General features: G+C 37.1%; 1 protein-coding gene across 6 annotated transcripts in view; it reads right to left on the reverse strand.

The window, feature by feature from the left end:
* Positions 1 to 4,427: 4,427 nt before the first annotated feature.
* HP1BP3 (heterochromatin protein 1 binding protein 3) overlaps positions 4,428 to 25,266 on the reverse strand; it is a 32,265-nt gene continuing 11,426 nt past the window's right edge. For all 6 annotated transcript variants that reach the window (XM_033114205.1, XM_033114199.1, XM_033114201.1 and 3 more), the window contains 8 exons: positions 24,113 to 24,256; positions 22,578 to 22,658; positions 21,542 to 21,696; positions 13,946 to 14,036; positions 9,730 to 9,889; positions 8,235 to 8,346; positions 6,784 to 6,897; positions 4,428 to 6,215 (listed from right to left, as the gene is read on the reverse strand). In XM_033114205.1, the coding sequence (XP_032970096.1) occupies positions 5,921 to 6,215; positions 6,784 to 6,897; positions 8,235 to 8,346; positions 9,730 to 9,889; positions 13,946 to 14,036; positions 21,542 to 21,696; positions 22,578 to 22,658; positions 24,113 to 24,256 (1,152 nt within the window). In that variant the 3' untranslated portion in view covers positions 4,428 to 5,920. The remainder of the gene's footprint in view (positions 6,216 to 6,783; positions 6,898 to 8,234; positions 8,347 to 9,729; positions 9,890 to 13,945; positions 14,037 to 21,541; positions 21,697 to 22,577; positions 22,659 to 24,112; positions 24,257 to 25,266) is intronic.

Here is a 25,266-nt window from a genome sequence, read left to right on the forward strand (position 1 = left end):
ATGAGTGGGCACTTGGCAGTTTAAAAACCTGGACTTAAAATCTGCTAAGAGAAAAAAACCCCAATCTGCTAACCACACACAGCCCATTAATTTTACAGTAGGACCCTCTTTCAACTTGTTGCCAGACGTTTGGTTACCTGAGCTTTTAGTGCACAAAGCTGCTAAGGTAGGAGTGGAGGGAAGGTGATAACCTGGGTGCACGTCTAATCCATCACTTATTACATGTTTAATTTGGGGGAAATCAGCTCAACTCATGTGCTTCTGATAATTGAGGACGTCACATACCTTTGAGAATCTATTTGTGAGGGTTCGAGACAGTCTGACTGAAGAGTTTAAGGAACAGGAAACTGCAATGATTGGTAGTTTAAACCAAACTGAACTCCCTTCAATCAGATGTTCTGGCTGGCTCATTTATTTAAAAAAAAAAAATCAGTTTTTTTCTATTATAAAACTCTAAGTGCCCGAGTAACCTGAGTGTCGTGAATATGGTTCAATCTTTCTTTGATACTTGATAATTTCACATTGCCTCTGGGTATTCTAAAAAAAATATAAAAAAATTGTGGATTTGACCTTTATTTTACAGGTGAGGAAATCAAGGCTCAGGGAGATTAAATGGGTTGGCCAAGGTCACATAGTGGTAAGTGACACAGTCTCCAAGGATCACTGTGCAGGACCATAGCTACAGATGTTAGGATACTTGAACCAGGATTTGAACTCGATGTGGAATTGATGAAAATTTCTTATTCTACACACTATACCAGCAAATTTAAGTTGTACAAACAAGTAACATAAGGGGTTTAGGTTCGACATGAGAATTTCATCACAGCAAAAGTTCTTAAACAGTAAAATGGATGAGCAAGGATGTTGTATAACTCTCTGGGCTTTAGGAAAAAAGAGCATCCTTTGGTATTGGGCAAACAAAGCTGACAGAATCATGAATATAGGAGCAAGGATGTCTACTATTCCAGCTCATGATTACTAAGCAGGTATCATGTCCAAAAAATTCAGTTGTCAGACAATCCCCATTCTGGAATTCCTCTTTGCAGGCCTCACGAAGTACAAGTTCACAGTTTACAGAGAGTAAGCAAGCTGCTCACTTAGCAACACAAGGTCTGTTAGAAGCTGTGGCTCTTGGAGGAAAAGCTCTCACAAGTATCAGCATCCTATAACGAATCTGCCAGTACTAAGTAAACAGTTGTGAGGAAACCAGAAAGTGTCCCATGGCTAGCTAGGGTTTGAGAATGACCAACTATCTCTGTAGTGTCCTCTCCAAAAAATCTTAGGGCGGCTTAGATAACATTTCCCAGTAACCCAAGATCTAATTTTAATAGTTCTTACCAAACTTAAAACAAAAGCCATACTGAGTCCCAAATTAGCAAACTTAATAACTTCCTCTCCTTCCCAAATCCTCGGCAATCTTTCTTTTTCCATCAACAGAACATGGAATCATTGCGCTGTAGGATAAAGGGAGAATTCAGAAGCTTGAAAAACTGCAGAGGAGAGACAACAACCAAGCAGAACAGCTAGATGGGTCTGCATTAAGAGTGCCTGGGTTTAATTCTGGCTTTGCCACTTACTACAACCTGGACCAAGTTTCGGAACCTCACTCTGTGCCTGTTTTCCCTTCTGTAAAATGAGAGTAATACCATCTCAGGATTGCTAGGATTAAATGAGATAATATATGTAGAGCCTGACATGGAGAAGAGACTCAGTGTTAGCTATTATTATTTAAGTAATTGCAGGTCAAACTTTAACTACACTTAAGATCAAACATATTCAAGGCACCATAAAGTTCTCTGCTAAACAGATTTAACAGCAATGCTTATTTTACATTTATATACAATATCGAGAGAGTTGCAATTTTAAAAAAATATTTCATTGGGAAATATTGGGGAAGTGTGTTTCTTCAGGGCCCATCCGCTCCAAGTCGTTGTCCTTCAGTCTAGTTGTGGAGGGCGCAGCTCACTGACCCATGTGGGAATCAAACTGGCAACCGAGCTCGTGCTCTAACCAACTGAGCCATCCGGCCACCCAAGAGTTGCAATTTTTGAAAATGAATTGGGAAGGTGACTGGTGAAACCTCCTTTGACATACTTACCAGCTATTGACAAAACAAACTAGGAACAGTTAAAACTAAGCTCATAACCTCAAATAATCAAAGACAGGAAATTTCTCCCAACAGAAAAAAAAGCCATTCAAGTTAAGAATCTTGTGGAAAATGATAGAAGAAAAGAATATAGTAATAAAGAAGGTAGCTTCATTTCTCAAAAAGAAGACTCAGTGCTGAGGGATACTGTTTAATGGTCTCAAATGGCTTCTGGGCAGTTCTGTCAAGTAGTTTCTTAGCCGAATGCTTCAACAGTCTGGTGCCTCAGCTTCAGGCCTGCAGAACTGAGTGACCATCTGTTCCACCATCAAAATGCAAAAGCAGCTCTTCACACTGGGATATAATGTCACTCAGAACCTCTGGGAGATTAGTTTCAAAATGTTCTTTTTTGATTTAGTTTCTCTTCTCTCAGATAAAATTAGAATTTTTTGCTTAACTCAAAGAGAAATAACATGACTTTTCAGCTTCCAAAGATGGGAAACTAACTACAAGCCTAAATTTTAAGTTTCTCTTAGTTGGCGAATAGTTCCTGAATATGGTTGGCTGAATCTCTCTCCTGACATACCAGGATGGCAAGAGGATTGCAGCTTGAGCAACAATAATTTCTTAGGTTCGCTCATGTAGGTATAAGAATAGATGAACAAACCTAGATGAGGGCTGAAAAAATTTTGTAAAAGATGAAAAAAAATGTTCAAGGCATCAACATATCACCTAGTTCTCGTTTTCATGTACTTTTCCTGTCATTAATATCCAATAGACGTAAATGAAACATACATGTTTTCTAAGACTTACACTGGACCAGGCTTCCTTAAGTCCGTGCAGATGGTTAGGATTGGGGTCTGTGCAGGATGCTTTTGTCATATCACTAAGGAAAGGTCTCTACGTTTTTCTGCAATGGCATCCCTTCTTCCTCATTTTGTAGGTTAAGAAACTGACAATCTCCTAGCACTTTCTGACTTTCATTCATCAAATGTAGTTTGTAGGTGGTTTTAGTTTATGAAACACCATAACTGAGCTCACTACTGAAGCCCCTGATCCACGCTAGACATTGCTGGGATTCTCTCTCGGGTTTGCCATCCTTTCTATAACATGAAAGTAAAAATGATGTGTTCTGCTCCTTTAGAATGCCCGCAAGGGAAAAAACCCCAACATTCCTTTATCTCAGCCTAAGTGAGTCTCTGACAAGTAGGGATGTTCACGGGAGTGCCATGGTCCTCCTTTCTTCCTTGTACATGAGGCTGAAGCCAGGATAGTTCTGTCCTTACCTGAACTTTGTGAAGTGAACAGAATGTCAGAGTTGGAAGGGACCTTGAATAATCTGAACCGCTCACCCTGTGATGGAGCCCTGATGTACAACATGGTCACCAGGTGACTGCTCAGGACATCTTTGTAAAAGCAGAGAAACCAACCAAAATCCTCCAACTTTGGATTCCAGAAGAGGAGGGATTTCTTAGCATGGGTACCTAGCACCTATACTATTAACAATGATTACCTGCCAAATAGCATAACAGAAATTAGAATTACTTTGTAGAATTAGGTCTCTAAGGTTTATCAACCCTGTTGCAGGGCTGTATTTTTTTCCTAGTCCAAGAACATATCTGAACATTGAACACAAAAAACTGGAATCTATGTCTAGAAAACAAGAAGCTTAATTATATACAAAATGATTTTTAAATTCCTAATTCATTAAATAATCAGGTTCAATATATCTACCGTTGTTTCCCCGAAAGTAAGACCTAGCCGGACCATCAGCTCTAATGCGTCTTTTGGAGCAAAAATTAATACAAAACCAGGTCTTATATTATAGTAAAATAAGATGGTCTTATATTAATTTTTGCTCCAAAGGACGCATTAGAGCTGATGGTCCGGCTAGGTCTTACTTTCGGGGAGACACGGTAGAAACATCATTTGTCATCCACATAAGAATTAACAACCAAATAAACTAGAGCTTGTATTTAAAAAGGAAATGGATGGCATGGCGGCTGGATGGCTCAGGTGGTTAGAGCGCAAGCTCTGAACAACAAGGTTGCCAGTTCAATTCCCGCATGGGATGGTGGGCTGCGCCCCCTGCAACTAAAGATTGAAAACAGCGACTGGACTTGGAGCTGAGCTGCGCCCTCCACAACTAGATTGAAGGACAACGATTTGGAGCTGATGGGCCCTGGAAAAATACACGGTTCCCCATTAAAAAAATTAAAAAAAAAAAAAAAGGAAATGGATGGTGGCTATTACAAGGAGAAGGAAAGATTCAAAGTGAGGGTAACACTGAGCTACTTCTGAGGATATAGTAGAAACTTTTAAATAGAAGCTACAGTTCAGCAGCTTTTAAAATTTCATGTTTATTCATATTTTTCAAAATATATGTACATAAAAAAGGAAGATTTGTAACAGGAAAGATTGCCTTCCATGCAACACAAATTCTAACGAACTCATGATGGGATCACACATAATTATGGATCTAATTCAAGCCAGTCTTCTCAAGTCCATTTCCCAATCACACTTGAGGCTGCAGACAGGATCCCAGGAGACAATGCAAGTGGAATGAATGAAACAAACATCTTTTACTTCTGGCAGCACTCAAGGAGCCAGAAGGTGTACACCAAAAAGTTTAAGACAATTAAAATGTCAAGTGCCACAGGGAGGATAAATGATAACCAGAAATCAGTATTTCTCAAGTAGAAAGCCAGTACTATTTAACACAATTTCACAATACTAAAACAAATACAAATAAGAGGTTACGTAGTTGGGCTTCATTTCCTTTTTTCATTTGTTTTAAATATCTCAAAAGGAAGCCACTTGCTTGATATCAAAAGTGCTGTGAAAAGAAAGGAGGGGAAAAGAACCCACAGATGATTCTGGAATCTAGTTTATTTTTGCAAATTGTATGTTTTTCCACTTAACATTCCTACATTAGCAATGATGTAACTCTCCAACATTTCCTTATTAAAAAAGGCAAACAAGAAGTCATGCTCTAAATATTAAAAAATATATTTAAACATTTGATCAAGGAGATTTTATAAGTTTTGATTTTTGCTAACACAGGTGACACCAGGAATCACAAATTCAATATATTCTTGTATTTCCCCTTCAGTCAAAAACAAGTGGCAGAGAGAACTTGTGCTTGCTGTTAAGGGAATGTAATGCCCTGGGCCAATGAAAAATACCTGGAAATGATCAATGTGAAAAGTGGCCCAAAGGAGTTGTGTATCTTCGGACTCTTAATGATATCATAATGTATTTGGCTTATTCCCAACGCTGACACGTCTGTGTTTTATTTATAGTTGGAGAAAAAAAAGGGTGAGTGGAGTGGTTTTATAAATAAGATTACTTATTACAACTGTAAGCGAAGTCTCCAAGCAGGAGGCTTTACAATTCAGTCAGTGCTCTACTGCCTCCTTTTTACTTCCAGCACCTGACCAGCATCCTGTTCTCGATGCTTTCTACAAATATAAAAATCTTTCCAACTGTTTAGATAAAACTGGAAGGGGAAAAAAAAAAAAAGCCAAGGCTGACCATTAAAAATAAAGGGGGTGAGGTGGAGGAAAAAAACAGGACTAGTATAGATTACACAATTCAGGAAAATCCAGAATTATCGCAGAAATTAAAATGACTGAGGGAAGGCAGGGGCAGGCACCAAGAGCAGCGCCTAAAGCTCACAAATGACTAAACTGGTTTATTTATATTCCCTCTCCACAATGTTCAGCAGGGAGGGAAAAATGTAATTTTAAAAGCATCATAACTAAAACAAATGCACACTGACCTTAGAAAATAAGATTTTCAATTTCCTCATGATACCCTTTTTCCCTATAAAATTTACTTTTTTGCTTTGAAAGATTTCTTCATGGTAGCTTTGCCCTTGCCAGGCAATTTCACCTCCTTTCTCACACTGGTCGAAGGCTTCTTTGAAGAGCTACCACTGGGTTTCTTGATAACTGAGGGGGAGGGTCTGGCTTTCTTGGCAGGAGTTTTGGCCTTAGGAGAGGCTTTCTTGGGCAGGGGCCTAGCTTTCCCCCTCTGGGCAGCTGGGACTTTAGGGACAGGCTTGGACGCCCTCTGCTTCATGGATGCAGCCTTCCCTGATGACTTGGCTGGGGTTTTCTTCAGCAACCTGTGAGAACCAAAGAGTAAAGGCAGTCACTTAGCACTTGAAAGTCACTCATCACTTTCCAGGATGACCAGATCCTTTACCAAGAAAGAAATTAGAATAGGTAGAAGTCCCTGTGTTAAGAACAGAAATGTGATTTATTATTTTTTAACTAGAGGCTTTACTAAAATTGTATAAAATTCAACCAATTCATGGACGTCTACACATCCATTTCATGTTTTTCCTAAGAAAACAGGGAATTATTTTTCTTTGAATAACCAAACTATGGAAGGAGGGAGGAAGGGCGGGGAGAGGAGAGGGGAGAGAGAGAGGGGAGGGGGAGAGGGGGAAAGGGGGAGAGAGGGAGAGAGAGAGAGAGAGAGAGAGAGAGAGAGAGAGAGAGAAACCGAAGAGTAAACTACATACTCATATGCTTCGTTTCGTAAGTTCAGAGCCCCTGAATTGTTAAGAAGACAAGTTCAAACATCACACAAAGGAGTTGAGAAGGACCCTGTGTTACTAAAACCCTTTTCACAGCCTCTCCTATTACTGCCATTGCAACTCCAAGTTAGGTTTTGTCGCACGTCCACACCTTCTTTTAGGTGGAGGCTCTTCGTCCTCAGTGTCTTCTTCTGATGAGTCATCTTCATCTTCATCCTCATCATTAGAATCATCTAACTCTTTCTTTGGAAATAAAACTCCTGGGCTATGAAAAAACAGAAAAAAGGAAATAAAGAAAAAGGTTAGGTAAAAGAGGAGTTCCATAAAGGAGAAGGAAAATAAGGAGAACCAAGATGCTCTTCCCTGCACATCCCCCTTCCTCCGAGCTTCCCCAATATGTCACATTAGGTTACAAATGTCAGGAAACAATGTAACCTATCTTGAACACACATACAAAGTATGGCAAATGTATAAAAGTCCCAGATCACACCTTATTCCCTCCCTTCTTCCACTTAAATTTTTTTTAGTTTCAGGTGTATAAAACACTGTAATTAATACAGTGTTTAGACATTAACACCCCTCACAGTGGTAACCCTCCTCCCCCATCTATTACCCCTCTGATATCGTATACAGCTGTTACAATTCGACTGACTCTATTCCCTATGCTGTACTCCACCTCCTGTGACTGACTGACTATCTGTCTATCTATCTATCTATCTATCTATCTATCTATCTATCTATCTATCTATATTTAATTATAGCTGACATTCAATATCACTCAGCTTCAGCTTCAGGTGTACAGCGCAGTGGTCAGGCATCTACAGCGTCCACAAAGTGGTCTCCCTAATAAAACAAGTGCCCATCTGACCCCCTACAAAATCTTTACAACATTATTGATTATATTCCCCAAACTGTATTTCATATCTTCGTGGCTGCATTGTGACTAATAAAATTGATTCTTAATCATTCATAACATTTCATGTGTATGACTTTGAGTTTAATGTTTGAAAAATGCCAATATGCATTCAACCAAGTAAGACTTATGCTCGTACACAAAGAACAAGAAAGCTACACCAGCCTGCTAAAATGGGGTTTTAGTAGTACGTGTCATGCATGACATTTTACTAGAAGTGAGAAGGGTAAGAAGGCTACAGCCTAGGTACTAGAAGGTGCGTGGCCCATAGGAGGCATCAATACACGTTTTGGTTCAATAAATAAATAAGGTACGTGTAAGACAGGCTTTCAAGTAAATGCCCGTCTCCACAGGATGAAGGCAGATGAGGGTTCTTGGCAGCAGCCAGTGTCCCCCCCAGTTGGTGCTGGACAATTAAAACATATACTGCTCCAGGGTCTCGAGGAATTCAGCGCTGGATTTCAGGAACAGCTGGCTACCAATAAGCTCTAGGAGGACAGCCAAAATTCCTGTTTTTCCATGGAAACCTTTTGCTCAAAAACAATACTACCTTAAGTAGTCCTTATTTTCAAGTGTATCCAGTTCTGTGTAATAGTAATAAGGGTAAAATAAGTTAAGTCAAGCCTATAACCTAGTCAGATTTTAAATTTAGGATGACCAGTATGTTATATTTTGGGTTGGATGTTTACCTGGGGTAATAGGGAAAACAGAGCTGGAAGGTACCACTGAATCCTTTACCAGAGATCTGTTCCATCCACCCATTCTTTTCGCATTTCTGCAGCGTTTTCTTCAGTAAATGCACTGAACAAAAAATTAAAAAACGAAGAAAGTTATTTAGCTATTTAAATTTGGTAATTCTCTCAACCAAAGTCAGTTATACATTAATGTCCTGTCATTAATATCCAGTAATTGACATATTCTAAAGGAATCCTCTGTGGTCAAAGGGGTTAATTCACTAACCAATTATTAAGTGCCCATACATTTGGCAAGAGTTAAATTACAATGGCAAAAGACTGTGGAGACCACTGAGTCAAATTCCTCATTTCACAGAAAGGGAAATAGTCCAGAGTACTTAATCACTTGCGCCACAGGTGCACATAAATGTTTAATAGCTGACCTAAGACTAAATCTCTCATTATTTCATTCAAACATCTATCGAATACGTACAACAATATGTAACCACCCAAGAGAGGATCTATAAACAGAACCAATTTCTCATGAATCTGCAGGGGGTACCACAACAATATCATGGCCTAATACTCATCTTTTATGAAGATACATCAAAAATATATTTTATAGTGACTCAGTGGCCAAAAGAGTAGCTGCAGTGTCAGTGAAAGTGAAACCAATAATCATCTTCTACAACACTCGGCCAAAAGAGAAATCACAAAATAGCCTGTAAGGGTCAATTTGCACAATTAAACACAGTATATATCTTAAGGAAGGAACGATAAAAACACCAGTTTTCAAAGTACAAAGTAAACAAGAAAGCATTCCTTCATAATGTTAAAACATACATACTGCATATATATTAAAAGTCGGTATTGAGACTTCAACATTCGCTTTTTATTTAAAACAATATATTCTAAGTTTGCATTTTGTTAGTTACCTTCCGTATTCTTCACCCTACACCAGTGTGCATATTCTAATAATTCACTGAGAAAATACACAATCTCACTAGTCTGTGTGGTAGTGCTGCTAAGGCAAGGTTTCTAGTCTTAAATCATCACCTGACAGGATAAATATACTTTACTAAAAAAAGTATTTTCTGTTTCAGGGCTTAAGTGAATAAGAGATAACCTAAGTAGCAATATTTTAAAACACTGGTATGGTTTCAAGGTGAAATTAGATGTTTTGGTAAACATTCAGAATTAGGCAAGAAGATACTATACTTGGGAGGTGTTATGAACCTAGAGATTTATCGAAATCACAATAAAAATATTTTACTTAACAGAAAGTAAAATCACATTCTGATCTTTAGCACATTGTAAATTAAGAATAAGCCTTGATTATGTCTGTTTTTCTTTTTGTAAATACTAAAGTACATTTGTAAAGTTATTCCCTCTTAGTTTTCCTAGTCAATAGTTAATGCTTGTCACTGGTAGCAAAATCTCTAGGGATTTTCTCCAAGATAAAGGCCCTAACCCCTTAACCCGGCTGAATGCACACAACTCTGAGTCTTACTTTGATAGTTAGAATTGGTCCCTGGGTGGTTCTCCAGGACATACTTCTTCAGAGCAGTGGTGGAGCAGGTCTTCGGCTCATTCATGGCAGCAATGGCAGACAAGATTGCATATTCCATCAGGCTTCCACCAAGCAGGGGCTTCTCCCCTGATTTCTTCAGCTGTTTTCCAAGGAGGAAGAGAAAAGCATCAAGACAACACTCTCCCAAAGCAGGTCAAGACAAGACTCCTCTGCACCAGGTGGGTCGGAGTTCCTGCATCAGCACAGATATGTTTTACAATAAATTGTCAGGTTAGGGACTTTCTATTTCCACTTATCAGGTATTTAATCTAACTGAGGAGTCCCAACCCTCCTATGGATATTTTCTGCTGACATCTACCCCTCCATTCAATCTAAAATAGCAACAGCCAAGCTAACCCAAAGAGAGTGACAGCTCTACCCCAATAAGCAGGTGAACTTATTAGGCCCTCCATTAATTAAGATGCTTTCAATTAAATATACTTTCCTTTTCTGAATCTGAAAAATGTAGTTACAACAGAAAATTACATAGGATATGTCTAGGACAAAAGGATGGGGAACAAAGGTGAGCACTAATAAGGTGAGCAAAAATTTGGGGTAAAAGGACAACTCGGGTATGGTCCACAATAGTGATTCTCAAAGATTGGCCCACAAACCCCTTGGGGTTCCTGAGACCCTTTCAGAGGATATGCAAAATTAAAACTATTTTCATAATAAAACTAAGATGTGATTTGCATTTTCACCGAGGTGACACTTGCACTGACGGGGAAGGGGTTGGGGGGGAAGCAATGGCGGCTAAAACTGTGCTGCCTTCCCACAGACCAAGGGGAGGCACAAACACCTTGTGTTAATAATTATGTTCTTTACTGCTCTGCACTTGTGGTTTAAAAAGAAAAAGGCCGTTTCACTTAGGCAGGTGCTTGATGAAGTTAGTACCAATCATGTCACTGAATCTTAACCCCAGTGCATGTCTTTTTGGCATTTTATGGGATGAAACTGGGAAGAACGCATAAAGCATGTAAAGCATGTCGGCTGCAGGTGGAGGTGTATGATGGTCGTCTCAAGGAAAAATACTCAAGGAAAAATAATTATTTGAGTTCTGAGCTGAACTAGCTGCATTTTTCATGGAATATTCTTTTTACTTGAAGGAACAACTAACAGATAAAGTGTTATTCAGACTTAGGTATCTGGTAGACATTTTCCTGAAAAAGAATTAAGTGAGTCTGTCACTTCAAGGAAAACAGCTAACAGTATTTGTTGCCAATGATAAAATTCAGCTTTTCAGGAGAAAATTTAAATCGGGAAAACACGTATGTACCATGGTGAGCTTGATAACTTCCTAGTACTTAATCTTTCTGATGAGATCAGTGATCTCGTATCAGTGATATTAATGAATGTGATTTTTGTTACTGTTTGATGCAATATGGCAACATTTAAAAAAATCTGCATAATTCAGTTTCTAAATGACTGTGTTCAAAATTATGCATGGTTAAAAGATCTACTCAAAGTTCAAGACAGACCAAACGATTTTAAGGTAACAGAGTACAAGAAGTTCACTGATATGGTTTCAGGTTCAACATGGCAATTAACTGTTAAGGAACTACCATAAAATCAATTAATGTAATACACCGAATTAACAAAATAAGGAACAAAAATGACATGATCATCTTAAGAAACACAGAAAAAACATTTGATAAATCCAACAGCCATTCATAATAAAAAAATCCAACAACTAGGAAAAGAAGGGAACTTTCCCAACCTGATAATAGGTATCTATGGAAAAACCCACAGCTAACTTAATAATGACCACTGAACAGCCGAGGCTGTCTGCTCTCATCAATGTACTGGAGTTTCTATCCAGTGCCATCAGGAAAGAAAAAAAATGTAAACGACATCCAGATTGGAAAAGAAGTAAAATGGTCTTTATTTGCAGATGACACAATCCTGTATGTAGAAAAACCCTAGGGAATTCAAACAAATTGTAATGAACCCCTTAAAAAAACCACCAAAACTAGTAAATGAGTTCAGCAAGGCTACGTAATACAAGATCAATAGATAAACCAATTTTATTTCTATAGGCTACTAATGAACAATTTAAAAATGAAAATAAGAAAATTCCATTCACAATAGCATGGAAATACTTAGGAAAAAAATTAACAGGAGAAATATGAGACCTGAACACTGAAAACTACCAAACCTTGCTGAGAAAAGTTACAGATTTAAACAAATGAAGAGCCAGTGTTTGTGGCTGGCAAAACTCCATTAATTCTCCTCAAATTCATCTACAGGTTCACTGAAACCTCTACCAAAATCCCAGCAAGCTTTTTTGTAAAAATTGACGTGGATCCTAAAACTCACGTGGACATGCACAGAAACCAGATGAGTCAAAGTAATTTTGAAAAAGAATTATTCCTAATTTCAAAACTTAACTACAAAGCTACAGTTGCCAAGACAATGTGATCCTGGCCTAAGAACTCATGTACAGATCATTGGAACAGAAATGAGAGTCCAGAAATAAACGCTTACATTTATGGTCAACTGAGTTTTGATAAAGGTGCCAAGGCAAACCAATGAGGAGAGGATAATCTTAAAACATGAATTTCCACCCTTACCTCACTCCATAAACAAAACTGAATTCAAAATGAATCACAGACCTAAATGTAAGTGCAAAAACTATAAAACTCTTAATAGAAAAGATGGGAGTAAATCTTTGTGACCTTAAGGTAGGCAATGATTTATTAGATACAACACCAAGAGCATAAACAATGTTAAAAAATAAACTGGACTGCATAAAAACCACACACTTTTATGCTTTAAAAGAAACTATTAAAAAAGTGAAAGCACAGGCCACAGAATGAGAGAATATTTGCAAATCATCTATCTGATAAAGACCTTTTATCTAGTTATATAACTCTTCTAAATAAAGACAAATAACCCAATTTTAAAAATAGGCAAAATTAAAAAAAGGTAAGTAAATAAAGCACTAGTAAATAAAAATAAGCAAATAATTTGAATAGACATTTTACCAAAGAAGATAGACAAATGTCCATTAAGCACATGCAATGATGGTCAACATTAGTAGTCGTTAGGGAAATGCCAACCAAAACCACATTGAGATACCACATTGTAAGCACTAGTATGGCTACAATAAAAGAGACTATAACTAGTGTCAGCACAGACATAGGAGAAACTGGAACCCTTATACATTGCTGGTGGGAATATAAAATGATGCAGCCACTTTCGCAGTTTCTTAGAACACAAATTTACCAGATAGTCCAGCAAGTCCACACTCCTAGTTACATACCCAAGAAAAATAAAAACCTATATCCACACAAAGACTTGGACGTAGATGTTTCCAGGCAACATTAATTGTAATAGCTGAAAAGTAGACATAACCCAAATGTTCATCAACTCGTGAACGGATAAACAAAATGTGTTAGGTCCATACAATGGAATACTATTTGGCACTAAAAAGGAATGACAATGCCGATTGATGCTGCAACACGGATAACTCAGAAACTGTCTGCTAAGTGAAAGAAGCCAGACACGAAAGAGCACATATTGTCTAATTCTATCTCTAGGAAACGTGTAGAAAATGCAAATCTATACACAGAGAAAGTAGATTAGTAGCTTGGGTGGGGATGGGAACAGGGACTACAAATGGGCACAGGGATCTTCTTTTCTGGGTGATGAAATTGGATTGTGGGGACAGTTGTACAATTCTATAAATTTACTAAAAATCACTGACTTATAAATTCTAACTTAAAGTGAGTATAACTTACAGTATATAAATCATACTTCAATACAGCTATTAAAAAACAATCATTTGTTGAGTTTGGGTATCAAAGAATAATATCCACAACTGTTTGAAAATTATCTTAAAGTACTCCATTTTTCTAACTGTATTTCTGTAAGTTGGATAGATTTTCTTCATAGATATAATCCAAAATATATTGAAACAAACACCAGCTTTTATCTATTAAGTCAGACATTAAAGACTTTTGCAAAAATGTAATAAACAGTGCCCCCTCTTCTCATTAGTATTTTTTTGTTTTGGGAAGTATAGTTTCTATTTTCATAAAAATGGTATTTATGTTAACATATAATAGGTTCTTAAAAATGAATTAATAATTATTGGGGTCCTCAATAAAACTTTTGAGAACCACGTCTTTACAACGAAGACTCTTTGGCCTCTAACCTGGAATGTTCCAGAAGCTCCTTTGCCAGTTATTTGTTCTAATTGGCCTCTCTCTACTGCTCTCTGCAGAGCATTCTTCAAAAGCTGAGGCCTGTAGAGAAAACAAAAAAAGAGTGATAAATGTATCAATGAAGAAAAGACTTGAAATACAAGGTAATTCCCTGATACAAATTTATTCTCTGAACTAAAGTTCTGATTCCTATTACATGTGGTACTTTGTTAAAATGGACAAAAAATAATAAATTACTGGCACCCTTAACAAGTAACATTCTTTTTACTTCAAGTGAAGAAACTAAGTCATTACCTGCACATACAGAACCAGTTTTCCAACTGCCAAGGCACTTCAAAAACCTATCATTTATTATCATCAGACCACAACAGCAACCAAACTGTGTGATCAAGCAATGGGCATCTTTATTTAAGTACCAATCAACTCTGGAATTCTCTGAGGCAAAATTTCTACATTAAAATAAAAAAGTATATACGCATTAACAAAAAACAAATGAGTCACGTTTTACAAACCAGTATCTACAAAAGTCAGCCTAATAAAATACCTTGAGAAAGAAAGTTGTTTTTAACATAGTGTCTCTGTCTTAAGAGGGTTGTAGGTTTTTGGTTTTTTTTTTTTTTTTTTTTTAAATTAGGTTATCAAAACCAAATGGCAGGAAAGAAGAAACTGAATTATCATTAAAAACAAGAACAAAGTGTTGAAGCAAGAGCTGTTCTGTCAAGGGGCAGTGGTCTAAATGGTGGCTAGAGAACCTCACATGCAGGGAGAAAACAAGCCAGGTGACTTAGGGCTTAAAGGGGACTGCCGTATGGGACAAGAAAGAATCAAACGGAAAGCTATACATGCAGGCCAACAGGACATCTGAAGAAAGGGTTAACATAATCCAAAAGTTTGGTGATGTGTTTTGCCACACCTCTCGAGAATTATTAGGACAGCACCCAATGAGAAGAATGTCATACAACTCCTTTGGAACTGGGTAGCTGCTAGGTAGACAAAAAAGATCAGCTGGGGCAGCCAACTGAGGGGCAGAATAATGAGGGCTGAACTAATACCATTTGAGGTGCTTTACTGAGCTTTGATTTTTTTTTTTGGAGGAAAAATTCTGAATCTTTTATCTAACCACAAAGCATTACAGGCTGAGTTGACACTAAAGTTTTATTAATTATATCATCCACATGCTTGGGGAAGAAGAGTAGAGGGGATCCCCTATGTTCTAACAGGATGCTATAGAGCAGGAACTATACCATCAAATCTTGTACATCGCTGACACTCCAAATAAACTCCCAATAAAAAAACTCCCAATGAAAATATTTCTAAGCCAGCGCTGACACAAAACATACACATGTGCACACACACTCTCTCTAATTAAGTCATTCATCCCACAGACATTTTCTGTGTATTTTTGTGTATTTATTATGGGTATGCAGGAATAAACGTAATAATAGGTTGGTGCAAGATTAATTGCTGGTTAAAAGGTTAAAAATAATTGCAAAGACCACAATTACTTTTGCAACAACCTAACAGATCTGGTCACTGAAATTCAAGGAATTTAGGAGATGATGAATACGTAATAATCATGGTAGAGAATGATGAGTCAGGGTTGAAGTATGTGCATAGAACTTTGGGAACATAATTAAGGGAGTAATTTAACTGTCAAACAATTTTTCTACTAGTTGCTCTATAAATGTGGGTATCACGTAACTTAAGCAAAACATTAAAACCCTAACTCTTATCAAATTAAATAACTGGTCTGAAAAGACTCTTCCTAACCGAGGTTCAAAAGCTTCAGGAATGAGTATGAGTTAAATCAGTTCCCTTTTAAACATTTTCGTTTTCTCAGCAACACTAATTATTACATTAGCATATACTTTGTCCTGGCAAGAGTTCCATTACTCAGAGTTTGATCACTAATTCTATCTTCAGGTAAAACATACGTAACCAACTGCTTCAAAGCTTCTCAGATTGGCCCTTTCTCTCTAATCACTGTCACGACCTCAGTACAAGCCACCCTGCCGTCCCTGCTGGGCACTGTGCTGCTATTTTTGTAGTGCACTCTACTATGAGGTCAATATGTTTACAAAGGCCCCCTTTGGATGCTGTCAGTCACCTGAACACGTGTCAGGTCGAAATGCCTCAAGCTAACTTCAAAGCTGTTCACGACATGATCCCACACCTTGTTAGTCTAGATCCAGGCTTCTTTCAGTTCGCAAAAAAGAGTGCCAACTCCTGCCTCTGAAATTTTTTCACGAAGCTCCTTTCCCATCCTATTCTCACAAAGCTCCTTCCCCTTCTATGAAGAATGCTTTCCCCACTCTACCACCATCCCATCGAAATTCCACACATTCTTCTAGACCTAATCAAGCCTCATTTCTTTAAATTACTGCTAACTTCCATGCACAGCTCCCCTTACTGAAAAATTCTATAGTCTGTATTGCACCATTTTGCTCTCACTATAGTGACGAGTGCTGTTCTAAATGCTTTACATGTGTGGAATAAACAAGATAACACAACAACCCCAATAAATAGGTACTATTATTGCTTTACTGAAGAGGAGAAGTTAAGCGACACAGAAAAGCTAAGTCATTTCTCCAAGGTCACACAACGAGGCAGTGGAAAAACAAGGTTACAAAGTTGGGCAGTCTGATTCCAGATTGCATATTCGTACTCACTATGCAATGCCTGCCCTTTCCATGTAAGACAACCCTCAACAGTGGAAACAGAGTTGTGCAATTTAAAGATGAAATAAAGTTCTCGTTTCACCAGTGAACAGCCAGATAACCCTGGGTATGATTTTTATCAGCAAAATTAAGGCAGACATATATATTTTTAAGTGTATTTTGAAAATTATGGGAAACAGTGTAAACAAGTTTTATAAAGCCCTATGCAAATCCAAGGGACTGTTTACTATTATAGTAAGGTGGTTTTTTTTTTAATTAGACCAGTTTAATTAGAAAGCAGGGAATAGTGGGCAATTATTGGTGGCCATGTTTTTCAACGGTGGAGAATGTCAGTCTTCACTGAGAAATAAAAATGAAAGCCGTGTACAGAGAATCAAAGGTCAGGGATGGAGAGCCAACTGCAACTGATGGCAGCAAGGGTTCTGAGTGGCAGGAATCTAAGGAAGAGAATCGCTTCTCGGCCTTTTGGCTAAGATCAAGTGTAGGAATCTAAGTAAGAGAGTTACATCAGTCTGTTAGAAATGCATAGGTGCAATTAAGAAGATCAAGAGATTCCTGTAATTACTCAGAGTTGAAGTTGTTAAGAATCTAAAAGGTCTTCAGAGAAATTAATATGTTTAAAGTATAAGGCATAAAATTGAATCTTGGGCTATATTCATTTCTGGTGTTGGTAAAAAGAGAAAAGTAAAAATGAGAGTATAAAATTACACCATCCATGAAGATTAGATTTTTACATTTGATTTCTAATGCCATATGACAGGATTACCCTTGAAGGTTTCCAAAGGAACTTCTTAAGAGGCCAACCCAAAGTCTCCGTGTAAACCCCACGTGCTCAGTTTTTTCTCTATGGTTGCAAACATTCAGTTATTAAACTGAGTGACTTGCATATTACATAACAAAAACCACTTGTCTTTAAACAGTAGAATCCTATTTAGCACGGCCTGTCATGTTCACATCATGACAACTAGGGAACAGAGACTAATAATACTAACAGCAGTTGAGTACTTACTACACGTACTTAGATTTTTATCATCTGTAAATTAGTAGCGGGAAGGTGGTATTTAAAGGCACTGCTCTAAGTGCTTACCACGTACTAAGAGATTCAACCCTCCTAACAAGCCTATGAGTTATACTGTTTTTCAACGAGGAAACTGAGACACAGAGAACTTACTCAGGGATATAAAGCTCGAAAACGACAGAATCAGAATTTAAACCTAAGGGGACTACTTCCAAAGTTTCTGCTTAGCCACAGTGTTACAGCCTCCAGTACATGGAAGCAGAAAGTCATGTTTAACCTCACATGTCCCAGGGCATGTGTTCCTTGAGTGGTATGGCAAGGTGAGGTGCCCATATTCATTCATCCAGTTATTCAACTAGTATTTTTAAAGCATCTACTGTGTGCTAGGCTGGGGAAAACAGAAGAAAACAATACAGATGAAAAATCCTGGCCTTCAGGAATCTGACATTTTAATGGTGTAGACAGGCTACTTTTTTAAAAGAGCAAATAGAGGTGGCCAGTGAGCTCAGTTGGTTAGAGTGTGGTGCTAATAACACCAAGGTTGCTGATTTGATCCCCATAGGGCCACTGTGAGCTGTGCCATCCTTAAAAAAAATAAAAGCAAATAAAATACGTAGTATATTAGAATGTGATGAGTGCTATGGAAAAAAAACCAAGGCCAAGTAGTAGAATTCTGAATGCTGGGAGAGGAGGGAAACGTTGCAAATGTTATTTAGGTGGTCCTATCAATCAAATGCAACGTGTGGCCATGTTTGGATGTTGACTCAAAAAAAAAACCAATGGTAAAATGTCATTTTGGAGACAACTGGGGACATGTGAACATGGCTTAGGTATTGGATGTTAAAGAATTATTTTGTTAGAAATAATGTTAGCATGATGGTTATGTTCCCTCTACATTTATGTGTATGTTTGAAAATTTCCAAAATCAAACGTTTAAAAAACAGTAAGGCAGTCAGGCATGCCTGTGGAAATAACATTAGAGTAAAAACCTGGAAGGAAACGAAGGCATGAGCAACATGCATTATGGGGGAAAACCATCTAGGCAAAGGGATCAGCAGAACTCTCAGGCCAGTGAGGGAGGGAAAAGTAGTAGGAGTTTCAGTCAGAGATACAACGGAAGTGTAGTGCCTTGTAGGCTATTTTAAAGACTCTGGCTTTAGGAGGGGGTTGGGAAGCCACTGGAAGGTTTGAATAGGAAGGTGATATGATCTAACTCACATTTTTAAAAAGTCTCTCTCTCACTGCTCCTTTAAGAACAGACTGAAGGGGAAGCAGTCAGGAGGTTAGTGCTCTAATATAGGTAAGAAATACTGGTGGCTTGGAAGAGAATGGTAATAGTGGAGGTAATAAGAGGTCTGTTTATGGATATATTTTAAAGACAGAGTCAAAGTATTTGCTTATAGATTAGATGCAGGTGTGGGATAAACAGAAGAGACCGGGGGGTGGAATCAAAAATTTAGTTTTGGACATGTTAAGTTAGACATACAAGTGGTGATGTTAAATAGGCATCTGTGCATTACAAGGGAGGTAGAAGCTAGATTTATACCATCAGTGAATAAGTAGTGCATAGGCGGTATTTAAAGCTTTGAGAGTGGAAAGAACTACCAGTGAGTGTGGATAGAAAAGGCAAGAGGACTAAGGTCTAACGCTGGGGACTCATATTAAGGAGTCAGGAGATGGGAAACCAGCACTCCTTAGGACACTGAAAAAGAATGGGTAGTGATGCTGGAGGAAAATCTGGAAGGTGCGGTGTCCTGAAAGGAAAGTAAAGAAAGTGTTTTAAGCAGGTGGCAGTCATCGACTGTGTCAAATGCCAGTGAGAGACCGACCAGCAAATCTGTTAAGGACCTGAAATTTGCAACATGGAAGTAATCGCTGACAGACAGGAAGACGTAATTCAAGTAAAATGATGAGGATGAAGTGTGACAAAAGTGAGTTTAATGGAAAGTAGGATGAGAGAAATTGTATCTAGCAAATATAGACAACTGATACTTTAAAACTATTTTTCTTGTTCTTTTGTTTGGCCAAGTTGAAGTATGTATGACTAAAATTCACGTTAAATGCATATATGACAGGACTCCACTATAGGGAAAATCAGTACGGTTTCATAAAGGGGAAATAAGTTTCCTATAAGGTCATAGGAAAAGGTCTTCAGGTTTATTAGCACATATGGGTGGATAATCCATCTATTATCAGACAAATTTTGCTTCAACATAAGATGACAACAGGATATGTTTCCAAAGACCAGACATAAAGCAAAGTTATACTGCTACCAACAAACTGTCTTATGTAAGTACAGTAGAACCATAAGGAAAGAAAAAAAGCTAGGGGGAGGAGGATATGGTCTCCAGTCACCAAAAAGAGAGTAAAGAGAGATAAAAGTGAAATGTGTTTCCATCTTCAAATGCATCATACAATGCATTTCTGACCCATAGTTGTACCTGTGTGTCATACTCAGGGCACAAGAAACAAAACATCGGGATATTAATTTCAAATTTTCTGCTTCTATGATTCTCTTTTCTTTTGCATTATTTCATTAACTCTAATTGAGCACTCTGATGACCACTAAGTCCTCTTCTGAATATGTGGCTTCTGGGCTGAAACCTCAACAATTCTAATTGTATGCCTCAGTAATGCAAGTAAATACTGTTACTAAACTCTATCAGAACAATGTGTATTCAACAGAGAAATCTTCTGTATAAAGGACTCTAGATTAAAAAATTTTTTTCCCAAACTCATTACAACAAAGATTTCATACAAACACACTCAAAACACAAATTCTGTGAATTACAAATTTAAATAAATTCGTATGTCTGCATGAATCCACAAATAAATGCATATGACAATCTAAATGATCAGTGTAGATATTTTTAGGTGGCATTTTTTTACAAATGAATTATTACTATCAAAATTCTCTCAAAATTTTATGTTTAAATGAAAATATTATGTTATTTCTATGTAGAGTGTTATATTAGCCTTAATTCTTTTATGTTATCAGGTATAACTCTAAATAAAAAATAACGTGTACCAACTACCTTGTAACTATTAGGATGGCTACTACTGTTATCAAAAAAAACAGGAAGTAACAAGTGTTGTTGAGGATAGAGAGAAATTACAACCCTTGTGCACTGTTGGTGGGAATGTAAAATGGTATAGCTACTGTGGAAAACAGTATGATGGTTCCTCAAAAAGTTAAAAATAGAATGATATCATCTAGCAATTCTACTTCTAGGTATACACCCAAATGAACTGACAGCAGGGTCTCAAAAAAGGAACATTAGTACACCAGTGTTCACAAATACTGTATGACTCCACTTATGAGGTAGTCAAAAATCATAGAGACAGAAAGTAGAATGGTGGTTGCTGGGGGCTGGAGGAAAAGAGAAAATGGGGAGTTCTTGTTTAATGGGTGCAGAGTTGCACTTTTAGAAGACGAAGAGTTCTGGAGATGGATGGTGGTGATGGTAGCACATTATGAATATATTTAATACCACTGAACACTGTACACTTAAAAATGGGTAAGATGGTAAATTTTATTTTACAATAAAAAATTAGAAAAAATAAAAATTAAAAAAATGATGAGCAGCTGAGAGGACACAGTGCTTAACACTGAATATTCCAGCAGCTGACATCATGAAAAGAGTTCCTCTATCAGGGTCTCATAAAAGTTAAGATGTAATTTGGGTTTTAAAAAGAAACTACATGTGGAGATATGAAAAAGAAAACGTAATGGGACCAAAAAATAAATAAATAAAACCCACAAAAAAGTTTTATTCCTAGCTCAGTTAAAAGTAATCCTCGTTGAATATTTAACCTTTCTCCTTTCTCATGAAAAGGGGCTAAGGGATAACAGACCTCTGTGCTTTAAAGCCCAGACCAACGGCTCATACCTGATGTCCACTCTAAGTTTAGGGTAATACTGAGACACATATTTTCTGATGAGACTGTAGGAAGCTTCTTTAGGTTCACAAAGGCGTGTAAAGGCCAATGGGAGGATATCCTCCAATTTTACTTGTGGTTCTGAATCCACTGCAGCGCTCCTGTTCTGAAATGTAATATCAAAAGTTATCATCATTAGAGAATATAGAGATTTCTGTTCAAATGCTTCTATATTCAACTGATGGGCTTTTCTAAATTGATTGCCAAATTAACTAACCAACAGAAAACTATCACTTCTTTTCACATTCAAACAAATCATACCGCAGTGGTGTAATGTTACTTGTGTGGCAATTTAAGAGAAAAATTTCAGATTGAGAGAGTTAAAAATACATATAAAAAAAGGAATGGTAGACTTTAAAGGTCATAATTCATTCTTAGCTTTGAATAGCAAACAACGAAAAAAATCATGCAACACCAAAAAGCACTGCCCAAAAGTTCATTTTGAAAGCGTCTGCCAGTTTTATGAAAAAAAAAAAAAAAGTACAAAAATTTTCAGTTGTAAAAACAAAGATGTAGAAGAATGTTCATGATTTCAATTAACGACATAGAAGAAATACTAGATATTTATTTCACTTTATTATTGTACAAATACTTTCCATAAATGAAATTATGTATCTTGGGGATGAGGCATGGTAGTATTTACAAAAAAGGAGAAGAAAAACTAGCTCTGGGTATAGTTTTGGGGTCTAATATTGAGTAAAAATGTACTTGTATGCCTCTTCTAGTTTAAAAAATATTTCACAAAAAGTAGGGTATTCATACAGCTGCCCATAATTTAACATAGGGCAGTTAAGTCCACACATTCCGGAATTGGAGTGCTTCGGTTCGCGCAGTCCATTCTACCCACTAGATGGGCAATAATGAGCAAACTACTTGTAACCTCTCTGTCTTAGCAGAAGGGACCTGGCATAAACCCTGGCACAAAGATGCTATTCTGAGTAGTAGTAACAGTATTACAGCCCACAGACAGTGGTATGAATGTCTTACCTTTCTGTTTCTGGATTTCTGAGGGGTTTTTCTTGATTTCTGGACCACCACAAAACTCCCAGAAGCACCTTTTCCTTTTACCTAAAGTAAATTAATTTTAGTTGCAATAACCAGTATTTTTACTTTAAATTATTCTGGTAGTCGTATTTATAACTTCATACCAGACTAAGCAAATTAAAGGGCATAGTGATAGAAGAACTAATGTAAAATGCTGTTGAATTCTTTAGAGAAAAAATAAACAACCAACGGATTAGTCAAAAGACTTGGGACTGTAGAGTTGATTTATATTAACCTGAGCCCTCCACACCCTAGTTTAACCTACATGCTATGAATATAGCAATCCAGCTGAAATGCTTTCAGCCTATAAACTGTTGTTTAAGCATCGAACTGGGGGCCAGCCTATGAGGCAAGAATAGGTAGGTCATAAACCATATTTTCATAAAGAAAACCACAAAGCCAGCTCATAGACTGTGTGAAATATACTATGATAGAAGATAAATCTTTGTTTCTAATTACATTGGTTACATAATATCTTTTAATCAATGATTATTTTAAAGGTCACTTAAATATCAGTTTTACAACATTTTGAGAAAGCTAGAGTGTAAGCTCCACACAGAAGGAATCTGTTCTACTACTGATGGACTCCCAGCCACCTGGCACATAGAAGACACTCAATATATACTTGTGGAACTAAATGCTTGTTGAAAGTTTCTAAACAGTTTAAATGTCTGAGTGGTCCAGCATTCTGTATTAATCAAACCATGCAGAAAGGTGTGGAAGAACGGCAAGAGGACTCCAGGAATGCCATGCACCAGGTCATTTGAACTGTCTTTGCCACTCCCATGGGACCTTGCTAGTTACTTCACCCCTCTGGACTTCTGAAGAAGGTTTAGAAAAGATAAAGTCCATTCTAGCTTTAGATTTTCATGATTCTAAGCAACATTTTGATGTACTATGCAAAGTAAGACAAATTTATGCTTAAAATCAATATGGGATTTAGTACTAGTCTCAATTTACTCAGGCTTCTCTGATGCTCCTAACAAGCTTTAATAGTTTTAGATACTATTAAGGCGAACCTATTTAAAAGCTAATTTATAATGGTTAACAAGTCTAGTCACATAAGTTCGGCTTTAAAACTAACAAACCTAAGAGCAATTATCTTTTTTGTTGCTGCAATAACAGGATTCCTTAACCCCACTTCTCATCATCACCACTACATCCTCACAAGCACAAGCAGTCTCCAAAGAAAATTCAATTAAAAGTACAAGAAGCCAGAAAATAATCACACACATTAGCTATCTTACTGCTTCTGCTCTCTAGAATAGTTATTAAAGGTAACTGGCACCAGTGATTTTGAAACCTAGTCTCAGATTATAAAACTAGGTTAAGCTTAAGCATTTCATTACCATGTTAACGTATTTTTAACAAAAAAGATACAAAAAAGCCTAAATGTTACTAAATATGAAATTAAATGTCTTGGAATTATGTAGCTGATACATGTTGGAATTATTTTATTACCAACAACTGTGTAATACCTGTTTGATGACACCTCTATTTAATTCTCTTTTCAGTGCTTGTTTAAGGAGGTAGCCCCTTCTCTCCAGCTCCAGAGATGGGTACTTATGGATGATATATTTTCGAATAGCAACAACTGATGCACCACTCTTCTGGAAGCATGCCTAGAAAACAGATTTATCAAACCATACACATTACTTTTAACTAATTGTTTTTCATTAGACAGAGAAGCTGATGTATGTTTTCAAAATATATTACTTTGGAAGTAAACCTGGTAATGGATGATAAAACGGCAGGAAAGAACAAACAGTATTTCAGGTAATTTCAGTTCATCATGGCTGTGGAGAAATGCAGAATTACAATATTTCTGCCATAATAATTTAAAATTGTTCAAAACGCCAAAGGGAAAATACAACATGTGAACAACATTCTGTATGTTAATGAAGAACTTCTTTCTATTTTAACTGTGTTCTATACTTGGAAGACAGATCTTTAGCATTAAAATGAGGAAAGCAGAACGTTGGATCACAGATCCGGCCCATTTTATAGAATGAGTTTTGGCACACCAGGACCAACATTTCTCTGCAGGCTTTGTGTGAATATCAGAAAGGAACATAAGCAAAGATAATCTGAATAAACGGCACAAAACTAGGTTTACAGATGGCAAAGTCTTAAGGTGAATTCTGGGTAACAATGAGGTATTTAAATGCCCCCTTCTATTTCCATTTAATTTATCTATGTTCCATTTGACTAATGCTCATGGAAGACTTAAGCAGGTCATTATGTCACAAAGACAGCAATTTCTTTTCAAATGCTTTAAGTTCTGAAGCACACTTAAATAGCATCTGTCATTTATCTAATGGGCTAGTAACGCCACCAATTTTGTGTTGCCATTGTCTATAAACTGAATGTAGCACTAACGCCTTCTTGTTAGATAAAGACTTGGTTGAACGTTATTTTATGCACTTGGCAATAAAGGAAAATAACTCGTTGATAGATGGACCAGAAAAGATTTTGTAACAACACAAATTGTGTTAACTTGTGGGACTACCTACTTCAAGTACATGTCTCTGATCTATTAAAACCTACTGTTTACTCCTGATATTACAAAAAGGAAAGAAAATCAGGCAAAAAAGAACTCTCTAATGCTAAAACAATTCCTTGCTCCACCAAA

Source organism: Rhinolophus ferrumequinum, chromosome 9 (genome assembly GCF_004115265.2).
Source record: "Rhinolophus ferrumequinum isolate MPI-CBG mRhiFer1 chromosome 9, mRhiFer1_v1.p, whole genome shotgun sequence".
Lineage (NCBI taxonomy): Eukaryota > Metazoa > Chordata > Mammalia > Chiroptera > Rhinolophidae > Rhinolophus > Rhinolophus ferrumequinum.